The 18,541-nt window shown below is 33.2% G+C and overlaps 1 protein-coding gene across 2 annotated transcripts; it reads right to left on the reverse strand.

Moving 5' to 3' along the window:
* Nucleotides 1-1,225: 1,225 nt before the first annotated feature.
* LOC117218371 (high mobility group protein DSP1) lies at nucleotides 1,226-18,299 on the reverse strand. Of its 2 annotated transcripts, XM_076528813.1 has the most exons (6): nucleotides 15,995-18,299; nucleotides 13,032-13,088; nucleotides 6,886-7,110; nucleotides 3,664-3,827; nucleotides 3,352-3,526; nucleotides 1,226-3,072 (listed from the first exon to the last, which is right to left on the reverse strand). In XM_076528813.1, exons 1-6 carry the CDS (start codon nucleotides 16,574-16,576, stop codon nucleotides 2,962-2,964), a joined length of 1,314 nt encoding a protein of 437 aa, XP_076384928.1. In that variant the 5' UTR covers nucleotides 16,577-18,299; the 3' UTR covers nucleotides 1,226-2,961. The 2 variants fall into 2 exon arrangements, with proteins under 2 accessions (XP_076384928.1, XP_033322580.1); XM_033466689.2 differs by lacking the exon at nucleotides 13,032-13,088 and having other exon boundaries at nucleotides 15,995-18,265.
* Nucleotides 18,300-18,541: the final 242 nt, after the last annotated feature.

Here is an 18,541-nt window from a genome sequence, read left to right on the forward strand (position 1 = left end):
GGATGTCAAATAGAAAAATTATTTATTAATATGCTATTCACTTTTACGATTTCTTAATTTACAGAATTTCATATAGTAATTTATCATCATTTTGCATGTATTTTTTCTCAAATAACAATTATGTTAGGAAGTTGATTACGTTTTACTTACCATACATAGTATTATTATTACAGTATTCCAATAATACTTTTACTAATCTGCAACGTTAGTTTTATTTTAAAATGTGACGTAAAAAGTAACATAATACTAACTCCCTATAATATATGGATATTTATTGTGTGGATTATACATATAAATTGTACATCGAGGTAATTTATTCAGAATATTGGCTTGAAATAAAGATAACTGGGACTTCGAAAACTTTATAAACTAAAAATTGCTCAAATTGAATGCGTATACGAATATTTTACGAACAATGCTAGTACTGTAATGTGATTATGATAAAAAAATGTTGCTTTAATGTTTGATGAATCAAAAATATACATTTGATTATAAACTAAAATTGCAATAAATTTTGTTTATATGTTTCGATTGCTAGTTTATTACAATGGAATTATAAAACAAGCGAGTATTACCTGTTACATGTACGAATGTGTTATGCACGTTAAATCATGAATTGCGGCTACAAGATATTAAATTGTTCTAATTGATATACGAACAAAAAAATTTATAGTATAACAATTATCGATTTATTATTAGAAATACTACGTCAAGGGTGTACATTTACAATCTAAGGTAATGCTTATAAAATAATAGAAAATTGTTCGAACCTATGCAATACATATAAAAAAGTTACAGTAACGTCCTTTTACGCTGAAGCATATAATGTGTATAACATGAAATAAGTTAACACATTACTTCCAATTTTGGATTATCTGCTAATTCTTATGTAATTAGCATCAGTATAAATTTGTAAGATACGAATGTTATAATTCATATTACAAGAAAGCAGCAGTGTGAAAAAAGATAGTTCATGTCATAAACAAATGGCCATAGTATATACTTACTTTTATACAAATATCGTAAGTGTTAGTACTCTAAGTCTAGTACTGCTTTCAGAATCAAACATTTTGGACATGTAAATGTTCAGAAACAGGTTTGGAGCAGTACCAGAAACATATTCACAAATTTTTTGAAAAGTTTATTTATCCTAAGTGATATACAAAACAACCATCTCTTTTATAACTGTTATAATTCCCCTATAATAATACAGAAAATTCTGTCGTAATTTTCAATATCTTTTTATTAATTATCTCCATCAATTGGATACCTTCGTATCAGTACAATTCATTTTAACCAGCTATGTTAAAATTATGCACATCTGCAAATCAGTATTAAAATATTACAATTTCATATTTTACAGTATTCGTCCTCTAGCTCCCTCTAAAACAGGTTTTATTTTTGCTTATGTAATCACACAATTATCCATTATATGACAATGTGCAGGGGAGATGAAAAGCTTTATGTCAAAAAGTAGTGGTTACCTGCTGAGCCAAATCAAGGTGCAAGTCAGTCTGACTGTAACAAAGCCTCTTGTATATTCGATTTGCATACCAATTCTTGGCCACGAAATTCACATCTGCATTACCTAGCCGGTTTTGTTTGGTATGCTTCTTACACAGTTGGCTCTAATCTCAATTATTAAGATCTGTACATACTAAGATCTAGGAATGTTAATATTACAAGAAACCACAATAATTTATTATAATACAGCCTGCTGTACACCAGATGACTCGAGGCAGTACAAGACACGCCCTATCTTACTTTCTTAAACAATGAACGGAATCACATGATTCTGAAAGGATTTAAACGTATTTCCTTTATTGGAAAAATGAATATGAGAGGGAGGATGACGATGGTAAGGGCAGGGACTACTTCAATTAGATAAAAAAAATCAAAATACATTTCTCGTTTGGTATGTCTTTGAAGACTGTCAATTGATTGCAATAAGAACAAAAAGTCATCATTACTTTAGATCATTCTAAAAAAAGATTGAGATTATAAAGATTATTAAGACAATATAGATACAAATTTATGATTAGTTTCATAACAGAAATCATATAGATCCGATCATCAAAAATCTTATGAACGAAAATTATATTCAATTTATGTAATTATATAGGACTTCGAAATATACCACTGTTCCTTGGCTGGGTTGTTGTAACCCAATAATATTGTAACCTAATATTTTCTTTTTGATTTCAAAAAGTTATCAATGAGAGATATTTGTTTCGATTCCAATTACTTATAAGCTATATAAGGCTCAATCTCCTGGTTTAGAATACATTGTTAGTGGAAACTATCACATGTTGACGCAGATGTAGAATCGAAATTGCATTTAAAATATACTTATCCTAATACTTACAACTATACGACACGTACTTAAATCAATTACATTCATACAAAGCAGCCCCATGCCCCACATGCGACAGATTTGATTTAAAGAAATGTTCTGTACAAGGATATACAATAAGTCTTCTTACACTGACAACGAATGAACTGAACTGATAAATATCAAACTATATCGAATGATACCGCCCAACTGTGGAGCCGCCGTATCCTGTATATTACGATTTGCAACTACGTTAGCTTTTAACATAGTCTGGAGACAATGTCAACAATGATTGAGCCCCTGCGCCTTCCACCTGATACAAAGTGGGCACCATATTCTTTTCATTCTGCTATCCTACGCCATTTTACATGTTACTATCAATATGTTAAAATACAAATATCACTCATACGATCTTCTCTCACGCCTCACATACATACAATTTTAAAATAATTATTATAATCGCGGGTATTTTAATTATTATTGTAAATAATCGAGGACTGGTGATTAGTTATTCGTTTCCCTAGTGGTGTAAGTACGCTCACGCTAAGGTCAATGGTACGTACAGTAGGTGAGGTATGCTTTCAGGATCAAGGACACGGGGTGATAGATGAAATTTTGTCGTGTATCCGCTATTCATCATCTTCTTTATACTCTTCTTCACTGTCGCTTTTTACAACATTTACTGGATTTGCTACAACGGGTGCGCCATCCTTTATTTTCTTCTTGTACGCAGTCATTTCCTAGATAATACACGTAATATAGTTTGTGTGAAAATGTAAGAAATTTTAGTATTTACATTTATTTTGACACATGGAATTTAGAATTTTGGAATAGCAACAAAATCATATTTATATCGCATGAAATATTGAAATTTATAGAACAAATAGATCATACTAGGATTGAAAAACTTATTATAATCTATCAGATCATACAATACAATCTAATGTAATTAACGTATACTAGTAAATTTTATTTGCATTATTGTGCAACAATGTAAATTTTAAAAAAATAAAACATACCTTTTCATATCGAGCTTTGTCTTTCTCTGCCATAGCCTCGTATTTTGATTTGGTTTCAGGATCTGCGTCGGACCACTTCTTGCCTAGTTCCTTAGCAATATCACCTACGCCAAACTCGGGATTCAACATTTTCACCTTTCCACGCTCGTCGTTACAGAACCAGAAGAAGGCAGACCTAAAGCATACGGTAATATACAATTTTTAAACAAATTTACTTAATAGAGTAATTCATTCCTAAACATAAAGGGATATAATAAACACAAATAATTAAAAACTGTTCAGTAAGTATTTTCTATCACAACATGTACTTACAGTGATCTCTTAGGAGCATTGTGATCTTTGATGTGTTTACGTTTCTTGCCCCTGCCTTTACTTTCGCCTTTAGGAGGTGTGTAATTCAGCATTTCATCATCATATCTCTTCTTATCCTTTTCTGCCATTTCATGGAAACGCTTCTTCTCCTTATCTGACATAGTCTAGAATCACAAGGTATATACATTTAGTCTTATAACAACTTATGTTTAGTGCACGAAATATCACGTACACAAAAGTTTACAATTGCCCAATTTTCATTAAATAATGTAAAACACACTTATATAATGAGAAGAGTAGGTATTTTCTATTATATTACACTATATTTACATTTGTCATGTTTATATGTAATATATACATATTTGTATTGTTTTTTAATATGTATAATACACGTATACTTCAGTCTCTTTTGCTTTATATGGTTTTGAAGTAATTTTTGTCATTTAACCTTTGTGTATGAGGTAAATAATATTACATAATACTTGTCTTCTGTTGTGATTATCAATAGAATCCAAGTATATTTTTACCATCTTGTTATGCCGTGATTGCTTATAAAATTGATTATGGTTGTCTATTGGAGTTGATAGTGTGTTAGTGGATTTGTAATAAACGAAGGCAGGGTCGGTTTTCATACGATTAGTCGAGGTAGATCAGGTAGGGGTAGACAGTAATTTGGAAAGGTTAGTCGATAAAGACGTAGTAAAACGTAAATGTAATCTGGAAATGGCTCATCTTACGCACTATTTTATATAAATAATATACAGGAACAAGCAAGAGAATAAATTTATATAATAACGATTCTATCAGGTTTAAGATAAAACATTATAGTGAATTACATAAATTTTTTTACAATACTTTACAATAATGTATCCTGCAAGCTGCAAAATGATTAAATTATATTTTACGAATTGCTTTCTTTACACTACTTCACGAGTTCTTAAAAAACGTTCTAATCTAATAGATTTCAAAATAAGGCACTCCTTGAACAGGTATACATTGAAGATACAATATAATACGTATTCAGCTACCTTGCGTTTTGTGCGTTCCCATTTTCATTTAAAGGAGTAGCACTAAAATACAGTCAGGGTCAAAGAATGAAATGGAGATTTTATTCGATTACTTCACACAGTTTCCTTTCTCTTTTATTTTAAGAACGCGCGTCGAATTATATTGGAAAACAAAACGTCCTATGAGAAATCACTCAGAAAGTGAAGAAGTTATTGTATATTTTAGAATATATCAGTGATACTACGTTTGACAAAAAAAAATGTTAAAGTAATCATTGAAGAAATATTGTTTGTATTAGAAACTGGCTAACCATTAATTTTGCTTATTCTTTATTTTTGAATTACATTTTTATATAAATATTTCAATTATATAATTTACAGTCTGCCCAATTAAGCTCAGTTTACTAGTAGCAGCAAATAGAATTTTCGATCACGAAAATTTCATATTGCTTGTACTTATTATCGTTGGCGAAAATGATCTAAAAACGTACATTTGGCGAGGAAGCATTAACACGAAAGGTCGGGCTAAAAGTTTGCAGCTGCTGAGGCTAACATTTCGCCACGATAACCGGAAGGTCAACGCCTTTAATCCTTCTAAGGACCATGTGGCCCCTGGAGTCTATAAGAAAAGTACGCAGCAGAAAGTGTCTCCCACCCTTTTCGAGGAGTAGGATGGCCAGATGTTAGTGTGGCACCTGTTCATAATGACGATGTTGTTTCACATTTCCAAGTTCCTTCTCCGAAAAATATGTCTGCCGTTTTCTTTTTCAACCGCCTTACTGCTTCAGAGCACACGCATCTGTTATGTACAAGTACTTATCGCTAAACTGCAGATGCATATATTCGCAGCCCAATTTACAAAAAATAGTACTAACCCTTTGTGCTAAATGGTATTTTAATCTCGAATATTTTCGCTGTATATGACCTTTTTCATCTTATGTATATGAAAATGAGCGTATTTACTCATATCATATTTAAATTCATAGCAATTTATTAAATATAAACAAATTTAATTACAGAAATTGTTATCAAATTAAGATAATCCTAGTTTCCACACAACCACATAAAATTAAAAAAAAATAAGACAAAAGCATATTCAGAGAAAAGCATGATGAGAAGATAGTCTGATATTTGTCCTAATCTTCCATCGCAGAGTCATAAAGAGAACCTATGCTTTTATGAAACAGATGACAAAGGGCCTTCTTTTCTTCTCTCTAAACAATTTTTCAGAATTTGACCAAGTTGTCGAGACTTTCACGAAGATCAATGCACTCGTAAGTTTTGCAATTCATAAATATTTTTGTATTTCTTCCAATTGTTGTTCCTATTACATAAATTATTTCTATATTCTCTCGAGCTTCGATCGATTTTCAAATTTAATAATCTTCGCGAAGCAGCTTTGTAAAAATAATCAAATATTTGGAACAAAAGACAAACGTGCCATATGTGAATTTTACCTAAATACAATTGAGCTGTCTAAATATTTTTTAAACGTAAATGTACGTATGAAGATATACTTTAAACCCTTTTTAAACCCGCTTTACTAAGTATGCCGTTTTTATTAAAATACTACAAAAACTGAATTCAAGTATATAGAAATTTCTAATTTTAATAGATTATGCATAAATGACACATTTACCACAACGCTTATTTTGATTGACTTTTTATTCTCGCTGTCTGTATATTTTAACACATCACGCTGCCAATCTATTCAAATCATATATTTTAAGTTTTACTACATAATATTTTATCTAACTATTTTCATATACCGTTACGTATGTTTATTATTATTAAAAAAATTTGCAATCTAGAATACGTAAGAATTCCATGTTACATGTCGATCAATGGTGACCAGTGCGACGTGAGGGAAAAGTTCTGCACCATCCCCGGTGTCTGACATACAGTTAATATGTTAATTAACAAATATATATAGCTAATATTTATAATTTAATTTTTTAATTTATACCTGAATAAAAAATTGAAAAATTGAAAATCTCACTGGAAACTAATTCCTGATTTAAGCTATTTATAAATTTTTTGCACAAAAATTAAAATAATTTCATCATTTGAATCTCTACTGCTGAGAATCTCCAAAGATTATTTTCCACTGTACAGGAACATTGCATTTGATGAAGCATGTGAAGAATGCTCCACCAAAGACATGTTAATTTAACATTGAGAGTGAACACATTTCTGAATACTCGTGATTGCTTACCTTCCACCTCATTGCGCACTTTTTGGAAAACTCCCGGAAAACAATCTTCTCCTCGGGATGTTTCTTTTTGTGCTCCTGACGGCATGTCTGTACGAAGAAGGCGTATGCTGTCATCCGTCCCCTAGGCTTCGAATCTTTTCCCCTCGGCATATTGTCTCGTTGCTGCAAGCCCTGAGCGTTATTCTGCTGAAGATTATTTTGTTGCTGCGTTAACTGTAGCTGGTGCTGCAATGGAAGAAACGAACAACTAGATTATTAATGTGACCAACAATTTTATGTACACGACATCTTTATAACAGTTCACATTCATTTTCAGTTGGATCAATAGAGGTGGTCATTCATTTCGCTATGGACATATTGCCGTATTTCTGGAAACTATCAAATCTAAGGAACGTGTTTGAAGTTTTTTGAATCAGTTTAGCCACATAGTGGAAATTGTTCATCTTTTACAATCCTCACAGTATCTTTCGTCACTTCTCTAAATTATAGCAGATAAGGTGAATGAATTCTTGCAAAATATTAACTAGGCAATTTTTTAAAGTGTTTGGAACTATTGATCTTGAACTAGTTTCAATATTACATTTGGGACATGATCAATGCATGAAAACGACTTAATGGTTCAAATGAACAAATGTCGTTTTTTGTAAATAATAGTAAGAAGGCACAATAGAAAACTGTCTATTAGAAATGGAACAAAGATTCCTACGAGGAAAACAATGACGACGTCGTACGGACGTCGTATGTAGTTTCTGTGACCATTTGTTCCCTGAATACACAAAGAGATAAATTAGGTGTTTAAACTGTCAAGTTTAAGCTCGCGTACATGTGCCGAAGATGTTGACGAAGACGAAGACTTTGCTGTGTGCGACACATGTAAATAGTTGCACCCCATCTTGCCTCATGCTTAGAATAACGTGAAGCCTCATTCGTAAGACAAAATTTCTTTACTGGATTTTGTGTCTAACTTAATTTATGTCATGTATTACTTAGAAACATATCGACAATAATTATAATGTCCACGAGTAATTTATTTTTAGCACCATAGATTGCATCCAACCTCTCTCACCTTTTTTTTCACTCTGCGACAAACTTTTATCAACCGTTATGCACCACACATAACGCAAATAGAATCAACTGTAATAACTTTCTTTGAATCTTTTGAAGTGACTTGTTAAGCGAAATCTTAATAAGTTTAAGTTAAATCTTCATTAATCTTCAATTAATTTTTCATTATAATCATGTGTCGAAAAATTTACAATAAAATAAAATTGTAGAATATGAACAGTAAACGATCAAACTTCAGCGAAGAAAAAAATGTTTCATAATGAATCGTGTTCAGTTTTCTTTTCTCTTTTACGTGTAACATTTATTCTTGTATATATTACTTACTTTTTTTATTTTAGTTCGATATAATTAGTGTCCAGTTTCTTCGAACTGTCTTTTGGTATTTAAATGTACAAAACTCGAAAGCGCAGGTTACTAATTACATTATGGCGGAAAAATGATAAAAATTGTATAATTTTTGGTTATGGGCATGCTTAATGAAGACCAAAGTTTTATACTGCACATGTTACTTGAACTTGATCTTCATCTTGTCATCTGCCAGCAATGCAAAATTTTCGCCAATGTGTAGCACAGAGGCTACAGAGACAGAATATCCCAACGTTTCCAGTAAAACGTTCAAGAAGGTAAAAATTACTCGAAGAAAACAAAATGTGGTCTAATTGAAGTAGTTTGTTGAAGAGCGAAATTTAATACAGAGACAGTTATAGTTGATTAGCTTAAAATTATTGTGAGATTATAAAATAAAAAAATAAATCTTATATCTTCAAATCCTGAAACCCTGTTTTCAAATTGCCGGACAGCAGAACTCAGCAACTATTCACGAGATTTATAGGATTATTTTACACATATATTCGTTAATATATAATTTATTTTTTTATCATAAACTTTTTCTTGAAAAATTCATTTTTTCAGTTTTAAAATTTTTAATTTAAAAATGCGTTCATGCTGTGAGCATAGTCAGCCAGTTATATAATTATTGTTTAAAAAAAAATTTTTTAATCAATCGATATTCACGTTTGCCAAACTAGAAGACGTTTCAAGGAAATAAAATTACAATATTGGAGAATACGAGGACACTACTAAGTTGAGATCTGCAAGTTCGAGGAAGATTGCAAGGAGAATCCCAGCAATTCCTTGAAAAGACTAAAAGATTATATCTCCAACAATTTTCAAAAGTTGGAGGAGACTAAAAAAATTAATAGACACGTGCTACAAGAATTGCACCTCTACTGTGTACAACATGTCTCACAATGGGAATATCTTATAAGAGTATGAACAATATATTTTGATTTTTTAATGATAATATAATATTTTTTAAATCATTCTGAAAAGAAAACTTTTTTGCAGTTGCAATTACTCCTTTACAATGTTAATCGCCTTTTCTACTTGTAAATTATTTCTACTTATAAATTATAAAGTAAGATCTCCATTACGAACGAAATCTTGATTTTGCATGTGAAGAATTGTGTACTACATCAGAATATTATGGTATCGATGCATGACGTGCAAGTATTTTATAATGCGGATGTAGATTTATATAAAATGCGTATGCAGGGCACGTTGGAATCACATTCGTGCAGTTACACCATGTAATTGTCTACATAAATCTACGATTTCTAATCAAGAATGATATATTACAAAGTATTTTACGTAATCATATTAATATATATAAGTGTTATTAAACACTTATGGAAATAATCGAGTCAAATATTCAATGAAAATAAACAGTTTTTTAAATGATCAGATTTAATGTTTACTTAAATTGTTTAAATAGCAGAGTAAAACTTTACTATACTGTTTTTTGTATAAATAATACGAATTTATTTACTAACACATCTGTAAGAAAAAGATAAAACTTAAATTCAGTTTTACAAGTTTCTATCTTGACTGTTTAATTATGAAACCAAACTAGAGTTCACGATGTAGTAGTCAATAATTCCCTTTCATTCATAATTCCATTCCTAATTAACTTCAATAAAAAGAGCAACCATATTATTTGTAAGTTGTTTTAATAAATGCATTATGACTTTCAGTTATAGGAATGTAATATATGAGAACTACTATTTCAACTTTTTAAATATAACATCGTATACACAGATTTAAAAAAAAAACCTTCGAGATTCGATTTCATTAAGTAAGATTACATCTGGAGGATGTAGATAAAATTAGATCGCATGTTAGCAGCTAGCAAACGATCAGATGGAAATTGGATGTCTAGATCTGTGATACAGAAATTCATTGAACTATCAAACACACGCGAGGTAAATTGTGAAAAACGAAGAGTAAACAACGAATAAAATACTATAATAAATTATACCAAAAAAGATAATGCGATAATTTTAAAACTTTTGAAAAACGATAAAAAAAATTTTTTTTAAGCTTCGAGATAAATTATCGTAAAATGAATCATAACTTTTGGTTCTAATATTTTTTGACAAAATTACAAAACTCTGTAACACAAGCATCTGCTAACATTTTATAAAATCTATTATATTTTTCTACTATGTTAAGTCTATTCGCAAATTATTAGTGTATCGTATTTCTAAAGATTGATACTAAAATAGAATTCAACGAAGAAGAAATACTTCGTATAATACAAACGCAAATTTATAGTTTGTCAGTTAATTCAGTTGTACGCATCATCTCTGTTATGTAGTGACTAATCAATTTTTCATCATTGTTACCATGTTCGAGAATGCTAATATTTGATTAATGATTTGACTAATTATTGATTTTAAAATAGGAATTCTATTACATTCTAAATTATGTTTAATATATTAACTTGTATCATTTTTCTGCAAAATGATAAGATTTTCAAACGATACCCACACTGCTTCTTATCGTAACACAAATTATTTAATATAAACAGTTAAACAACGTCATTTCAATTTCATAATTTTTTAAATGACAGCGATGATTGATCCTACTTTTGTAGGCTAATGAGAACGTGCTTTAAGACCTATAGTTAATTATTGTCATATTCTGATGCATCAAGTATTAACTGTACTTTAAAAATAAAACATATCGTTTGCGAACGGAAAATATGAAAATATAGTTAACAAAATTATTTCCTTAGCAACAAAAATCACCACTCCACGAAATAATGATAAAAATCAATAGAATTAATTCAAGTCAACGAAATTAATTAAAATCACATAAATGGAGAACTTCAACTAAAGAAAGAACTGATATAAATTTAAATATATCATGGGTTTTATCTTACGATAGAGAAGGTAATCTCTTTATATAATTTTTCCTTAACTTGAATCTCGTCCATGAAACTTAATCGTTCTCAGAATCAATTGAAATGAACTGTTCGAACGTCAGTCTGCGAGCACAAAAGGAAACACACGCATTCAGGAATAGTTTCAACGCATGGTTGATTCCTATAACAGATTGCTACATTTCTTTCGTGTTTCAAGTGTTCTTTTGTTTTTAAATATTTTACAATTAAAGAATAATCTTATTGTCAAATTTACGATATTGTTAGATTTATTTAAATTTATTATTTAATTATGAATTGTTATTAATTATTAATTTAATTATTAATATTATTTAATCACTAGCACAGATCTTAATTATTTCTCATTTTCTATTTCTTTATAAATTTCTCTAAACCTTTTTATTCGCTATTAGCATTATTTGATTATTTAGTAATCTTCAAAACTAGTGTTTTTCTTTTCCATAAAACGGAAAACAAAAAAAATAATAATAAATAAATGGATCTTTTTCAAAGGAAGCATTCACATTTGCACTTTCTGAATTCAATGTGTTATATACTAAAATGAAGATACCATCGAGAAGTTGAAACACAATATTAAAGTTTCAGATTCGAATTGATTTCATAGATTTAATTGAATTTGATATCCATTTATCATCTTGCTTAATTCTTAATGACTTCGTGTGATCATGATTGAACATATCAATGAATATAGTTTACTATTTTACGAAAAATAAGTTATAGAAGAAATTGTTTATGAAAGAAATTGCAGAGAAAACACGTCGAATTTTAAGCATCCTACATTTCTTAGAAACGTATAAATCTATTAACAATTTAACAAAACAAATATTAATTGAACAAAAGCAGGAAATGTTATAGTAATTACACAGTGAATCGATAAAATTTCTGAAAAATATAAAACATGTAATATTGTCTCCACTTCTGTGGAGCTAAAACTTAAAAGTCTTAATTATTCAATTAAAATAAATTAATATCTCTTATATTTAAAAAATTCTCTCTCTCTCACTCTCTGTTCAAATTATTACAATACCATAATAAGTAGAAGAAGAATAAAAGGAAGAAGATAGCAACAATATTTTTCAGTTACTTTCAATGTGAATGATCAATGGAACTTTTCAAAAAATTCTTTCACTTGATACCTTACACGCGTACATGTGGAAGAACGCAAACTTGGCCTCTTCCATTTACCTCTATCACCGTAATCTTGAATTTTCGGACCACTTTCCGACTTTCTCTTCGTCTGATAGATACGGACTTCAATCTTAACTTTCATTTCAGTCCCGCTTTTAATATTGCTCCAAATACATTTTCGATACTCTTTGATATGCGGAAGTAAATGTAAAAGAGTCAATATATTAAAATAAGAAATAAATAACTTGCAAAGATATATTTTCATTGGGAGAATTCATTTCAATTTCAATGTAGCTTCGTAAATATTTTCGTATGTTTTATGAATTTTTGTCGATGTCCAAGTTCATAAACTTTTGAAATTATTTTTTATTTGAAGTTATCTGCAGCTTATCAATTATTATTAAACCTTTCTTTTCAACTACATTATCGCCATCAAGACATATGTTTCAAACATGTTTAGAAATCATGTTTGTTTATATCCCTGTGTATATCAGCCCTTGTTTCCATAGCATTATGTATTATATCAATTCATCAATACGTCTAATATTCCGTTACTGAGGAATTTGAATTTGTCGAGCTGTAACTCGAAGATAAAAATATTTTTACGTCGACTTCTATTATTTTATTCAGTCGATATCCTCGTTTGTGTAGATACAAAAAATGTTATGAACAGGAACTTGTACCGAAATACAAAATACGACTACTGTACCGATATTTTCCGATTACATCCAGATAGCCATTGCCAAAACAGAGATGTGTACCAGACCTGTACATAAATTATCTAATGTAAAATATTAAAATATACGAAGTAAATATAAAGAATTAGAATATGGAAAATAAATGAAAACTAGATGAAATATCTGAAATTAATGTAAAATAGAACAATACTAGAAATGAAGAAAGTATTAAAAAAAAAATAGTTTAACTAAACAGAAAAAGTTTTTAACTGTCGGTCCTTTCAAGTAATAATAATTTATTATATTGTATTGTGCATTTCCATTTTCTTAGAAAATATTTGAAGTAAATTAAAGTACAAGTCAGTATGTAGGTAAAAGAACAGACAAACTATTAAATCATTTAAACAAAATAACAGATATATAACTAATCGAAATTCCGTGAATTTTCATTAAATGCAATAATTTACAATGTGAGAAGCATTACTTTTATTCGAATAATGTCCACATCTGGTAAGTCTCAGTTTCTATCTATTGTTTAAACTAGGATACTTTTAGTACCATAATATTTCCGTAGTCTTAAATAATTTATACATTTTTTCCTCAAGATAATGTTTTAAATTCTTAAATAGTTGGAATTCTAGTTAGGACGCACAAAAATCAGAGAAATATAGAATGCATAACATGTGTAAAAATAACCAGTTTCTATCGAATACAAAATGGATTCCGACCTTCCCAAAAACTCGATTAGCAGCTAGCTTCTATGCTTTTCAAGTAGCGCGAGTCTCCAACTCAATTAAAAACCGAATATGGGATAACATTGAACGATAAATTTCCAGTTTATGTATTTCCGAATAAAAACGACCGTTGATTGTAAACAATTTTTTTTTACAAACATAAAAGGGAAAATTAAATTAAATTAAATTTTCTGGTAGCCGAAATCCTAGGAAATAGAATTCTTTCTTTTTCAGCGGAATTTAAACATGTCCCTTTCATTGCAAATGGGGAGACTATTGATCGAAACTGTTGTATCTTATTACAAAGGACTAAATTATTGGTCGTAAAATGAATATATATTTACATTTATAATGAAGAATGAAGATTGAAATTTCCTTCCTTTTTCGGAAACACAAACGCAAATGAATATGATCGACGTGATGGTTGGATTTCATGAAGTTAAATTCAAAATATCACTATGTTACTGAAGATGTAACAACGAGTACGAAAAATGTATTATGTTGAATTAATGATGATTTTTTCAAGAATACGATAACGTAATTATCTTGTCAGCCACATAAATATTCAGATACAAATGCAATCGTTAAATCGACACTTTGAATAATTGTAGAACGAGCAATAAGAATGCATTACATTACATTGCCCAACAATGCAGAAATACCAAGAATCAAAATTATCAAAATATTTTGATAACAAAAGACGCATCTCATTATTTTCCTACAACATTTAAATAACTGTATATTATAAACAGGATATTTAAAAATTTTTGATAGCTGTATAGCATATTACAATATAACACAAAATGTTTTTATTATACGCTGTCTACTTGTTGAAAATATAAATTTCAAAAATCAAAATTGTTGCCTAAATATTTTGTAAATTTTAAACAAGGAATAAAATGGTTTACACTGAAACTTCAGTTCGCGTCCAATTTTCATGAGCAGTATGAAATACGTAAAAACCGTTATTTCTACAAAATTTCAAGATATAATCGTAAAGTCAAACACAAGAGACGAAGTAGTGATTGTTGAGTAAGAAAGAAATTGAGTGAGAAAATGTCAAATCAGCAAACTCTGGAATAAATTTTTAATAATAAATAGCCAAGGGGCGTCAATCAGCGTGATCGAAAAAAAAGGAAGGGAACCGGGCCCAGCGCGGCAAGAGCCGCTGTACGAACGTACATACGAAGAAGGCCGCACGAAACCCGGAATCAATAGCGGACAACGGTCGGTGGGGCAAGGGACGCGAGTCAGGATGAAACGCAGACGGTCGTGCGAAAGCAGCCACGATAGAATCGGTTATTAAGATTTTCTAAATGCTGGAAAACCGATCGACACCGACTACTGTGAACATTTTAATAAGATAAAAATTAGTTTCCGCGCCACACACACAAAACGGTAAATTTATGACCAAGAAACGAAAAGAATACACGTTTCCAAGAAATCCCATTCGAATACGAATCAACATTTGTTGGAAGCTGCTGTTATTTACATACACACGCATTCCAACAAATGTTGATTCCTTTTCCGACTTTAGTATGTTGTAGTAAACGCTTCTATAACCTTAGTTAAGGAAGGGCAAATGAATGTAAATATTTTACGAAAATGTCAATATATCATCGTAACAACAGCAAAATATGTATAATAAAGGGAAAGTTTCAAACTTTAACAATATTGTTTAATCCTACAGCTGTAAGATCCAAAATGTAAAGTTGCTTTCTTATTTTTGTTGTAAGAAATATTCGTACCAAATGGTTAGTTAATTTCCAACCAAAAGTACGTTGAAGCCTCGTAGATTTCACGAACATCGGTTAGTCTACATGTAACCAAGCACACTGCTAAATACTTTTACTTAAAACGTAGGAAAGACACATGTTTGTTTAATTTCGAGTAGATACTAAAAACTAGTCGATGCTTGCATTTATATTTATGCAAAAAAAAAAACAGAAAAAATTCATTGATGAGTAACAGCAACATTTGTGATGCTAGTTCGGAATGTTAGGTCCATTGGTTGGATAAGACCATGAGATATCTAGACAAAAACGATAGTACCGACTCCGGTTCTTCATTCCAAACGCACGAAAGGTACCCTGCTCGGTTTGAAGTAAACGAAAAAATGTATATAGACAAGATAAGAAAAGACAGAGCAAAATGAATAAAAAGGAAACAAAAATGTCTGAAAAGAAAACTGAAAAACAGGCAAGTAAAACGAGAAATGAAGAAGCATATAAAAAAGGGGGTTGATCGTGGTCGCAACATACCGAGGACATAACGGGGGGCGTGGACGTTTGTGTGGTAATGGGCGAGAGGTGCTGCTGTTGTTGGCCCTGCAATTGCTGATGCAGGTTGTTCTGTCCGGCGTCCATAACTCCACCTGGGTACCACCACTGTACGCCAGGCGGTGGTGCGGAAGGTGTACCTGGTACACCTCCGCCTGATCCGGGCCCCGTTCCTAATCTATAATCATAGCCTCCCCTCATGCAGGAGCCAACTGGCGTAGATGTCGAGACGGGATTCGACTGCGTGCCCGTGGTGGCTGGATTCTGAAAGCTGGAAGCCATCTTGTAGGAGAAAAGCTGCTGTGTAGCGGCAGCGGTACTTCTAACGATATCCTGGTGATGCTGTTGCTGTTGGGCTTGCTGTTGTTGCGATAGCTGTTGTTGTTGATTCATTAGGTGTTGGTGGAGATTCTGTTGTTGCTGCTGCTGCTGCTGCTGTTGTTGTTGTTCAGCCGATACAGCGTTCAAACCTGAAGACCACCAGGCGGTACCACCGGAGGCATCCTCGCGGCTTCCTGGGCTTGCTGTGCCCCAGCCACCGGCTACGCGGTGGTGTTCCGACATATCGTACACGCGGACGATCTGTCTGTCACTTCGGCCTCGTTTGCCGAACCGTCCCGCCGACAACGAAAAGAAGAAGGACGCACGAAGAAAATTACACGACTCACGCACTCACACCACCACGCATACGCTCTTCTGTCTCCCTCGTACAGGACATACAGGCACGCACACGCTGCGCGCGCGCGTACGCACGCACGCACTCTCGCTCACTCTCTCTCTCTCACAAGGTGTAACACGGACACCCCACATACATGTACACGAGGCACGTACCCTCACATTCGCACGGAGTCTCGTTTGTAGCCGTCGTGTGTATCGCGACACGCACCGCACGCGCTACCGTGCTCTCTCACTGTCGTCACACCACGTTTCTCTTGTCCAGCCGGCACACTACACGATCACTACTAGTACTCCTGGTAGCACAGGCGGCTTCATACACGCTTTTTCCACGATGTATAGGAGAAGGTCCTCGTGAATACGTACGTTATACTTGGGATGCGGTCTCCTCGACGCTACGCTCAACCGTTCGTTAGCTCCGTGAGTAGGTACGGCGGGTAGAGGAAGAGGGCGGGCGGGTGGGTAGGGGAGGGCGCTCTCTCTCCCCTTCTAGCTCTTTCTTTTTCCCTCTGTCTCCCCACCATCGACAGATACAGAGCGTCTCTCCGTCTCTCTTTTTCTCCCTCTTTCTCTTGCTGGTCTCTCCTCTCTTCGTTCTCCCTTCTAGCACACTCTCTGTCTCTCTTTCTCAAATGCGCGTTCGTTTGCTCGCTCGCTCTCTCTCTCTCTCTCTCGCTCCCTCCCTCTATCTCTCTTTCTCTTTTCTGCCTTCCCCTAAGTACTCATGGGAGCCTTTCATTCGAGAAACGCAGCGTTTCTTCCCAATGATATTCTAATCAAAGCATTGAGCATAAGAAATAGTATTCTCATTCATTTATGGACACACTGTTCTATCTTCTCTTTCGTAAACGTGATACATATGCGTATGTATATATATCGGCGGTTTCTTCTTCGGAAATGTGACGTCCCTTTTACTTGCTTGTACACACGCCGCTAATTACGCACTCTATGCGACACCACGCGCGCGTATAGACGCAATGCTTCTTTTACGTGTATATATGCACACCGATGCTGACTACTGCACAGTGGTAGGGAAACGCGTAATAGCTTTTTCACATGGAGAAGCTTACGCGCGGATTGCTTCTCTCGTCACCGACTCTACACGCGATGCCGCACACACAGAGGGCGAACCTGGCGAGGACGGGCTAGCTGGACGCTTGTATATTCTCTCTTTCTCTTTCTCCAACTCGATCCCCTTCCACTCGGCCTGAAGTCTCGCTCGCTACTTGTCTGTTTGTCTCTTTCTCTGCGTTTCGCTGTCCTTGTTCCTCTCGCCCAAGCTTAGCCTTCCTTCCAGCGGACGCCGGCGAACTCGTACAGCGTTGCCAAGCCACGCTTTCACCCGCCCGCTCACAAAGGAAAACCCGAGCACGCCAACCAATCGAACTACATTACAGCAGTGGTGGGGATGGCGGGAGACTACCACTACTGACATCGAGGCAACGTCGCTTTCTCTCTTCCGTTCGTAGAGAATTCGAGAGCCATGGCTCGTAGTCCCTGGTAAGGTAGAGGGGCAAACGACTGCAAACCCTTCTCTACCCTTGAAACTCGAGGTCAACTTTTAGGCAGAGGAAGAGAGCGAAAGGGAGAGGAAGATATACCAACTCTGACTTGTCGCCGTGCGCTTTCTTCTCGCGCCTTTTTTTACCCTTCTTAGTTTCGTTACACTGCTACGGCCACTGGAATTTGCTCCACATTGGCACTTCCTGCTTTTCGCGCACCCTTTTTCCTGCGTGTCAAGTCGGCTTTACCGACCGAAGAACGCTTGCTTCTCTATGTTACTTGCCAGTCGATACAGAAGAACTTTTAAATTTCTCAAGGTTCGTGTGACAGAGGAATTCTCAATTTTTTTCT

This window comes from Megalopta genalis, chromosome 2 (assembly GCF_051020955.1).
Source record: "Megalopta genalis isolate 19385.01 chromosome 2, iyMegGena1_principal, whole genome shotgun sequence".
Classification (NCBI taxonomy): Eukaryota; Metazoa; Arthropoda; class Insecta; order Hymenoptera; family Halictidae; genus Megalopta; species Megalopta genalis.

What these genes read in the sequence shown, in the direction of transcription:
- LOC117218371 (XM_076528813.1), bottom strand. Translation starts at nt 16,576, where the DNA reads ATGTCGGAACACCACCGCGTAGCCGGTGGCTGGGGCACAGCAAGCCCA. An exon ending in GATGTAATCGGAAAATATCG is followed by an intron (nt 7,111 to 13,031) that starts GTACAGTAGTCG and finishes CTTCCATTGCAG; the next exon opens with CACCAGCTACAGTTAACGCA. An exon ending in ACAAAGCTCGATATGAAAAG is followed by an intron (nt 3,073 to 3,351) that starts GTATGTTTTATT and finishes TGTATTATCTAG; the next exon opens with GAAATGACTGCGTACAAGAA.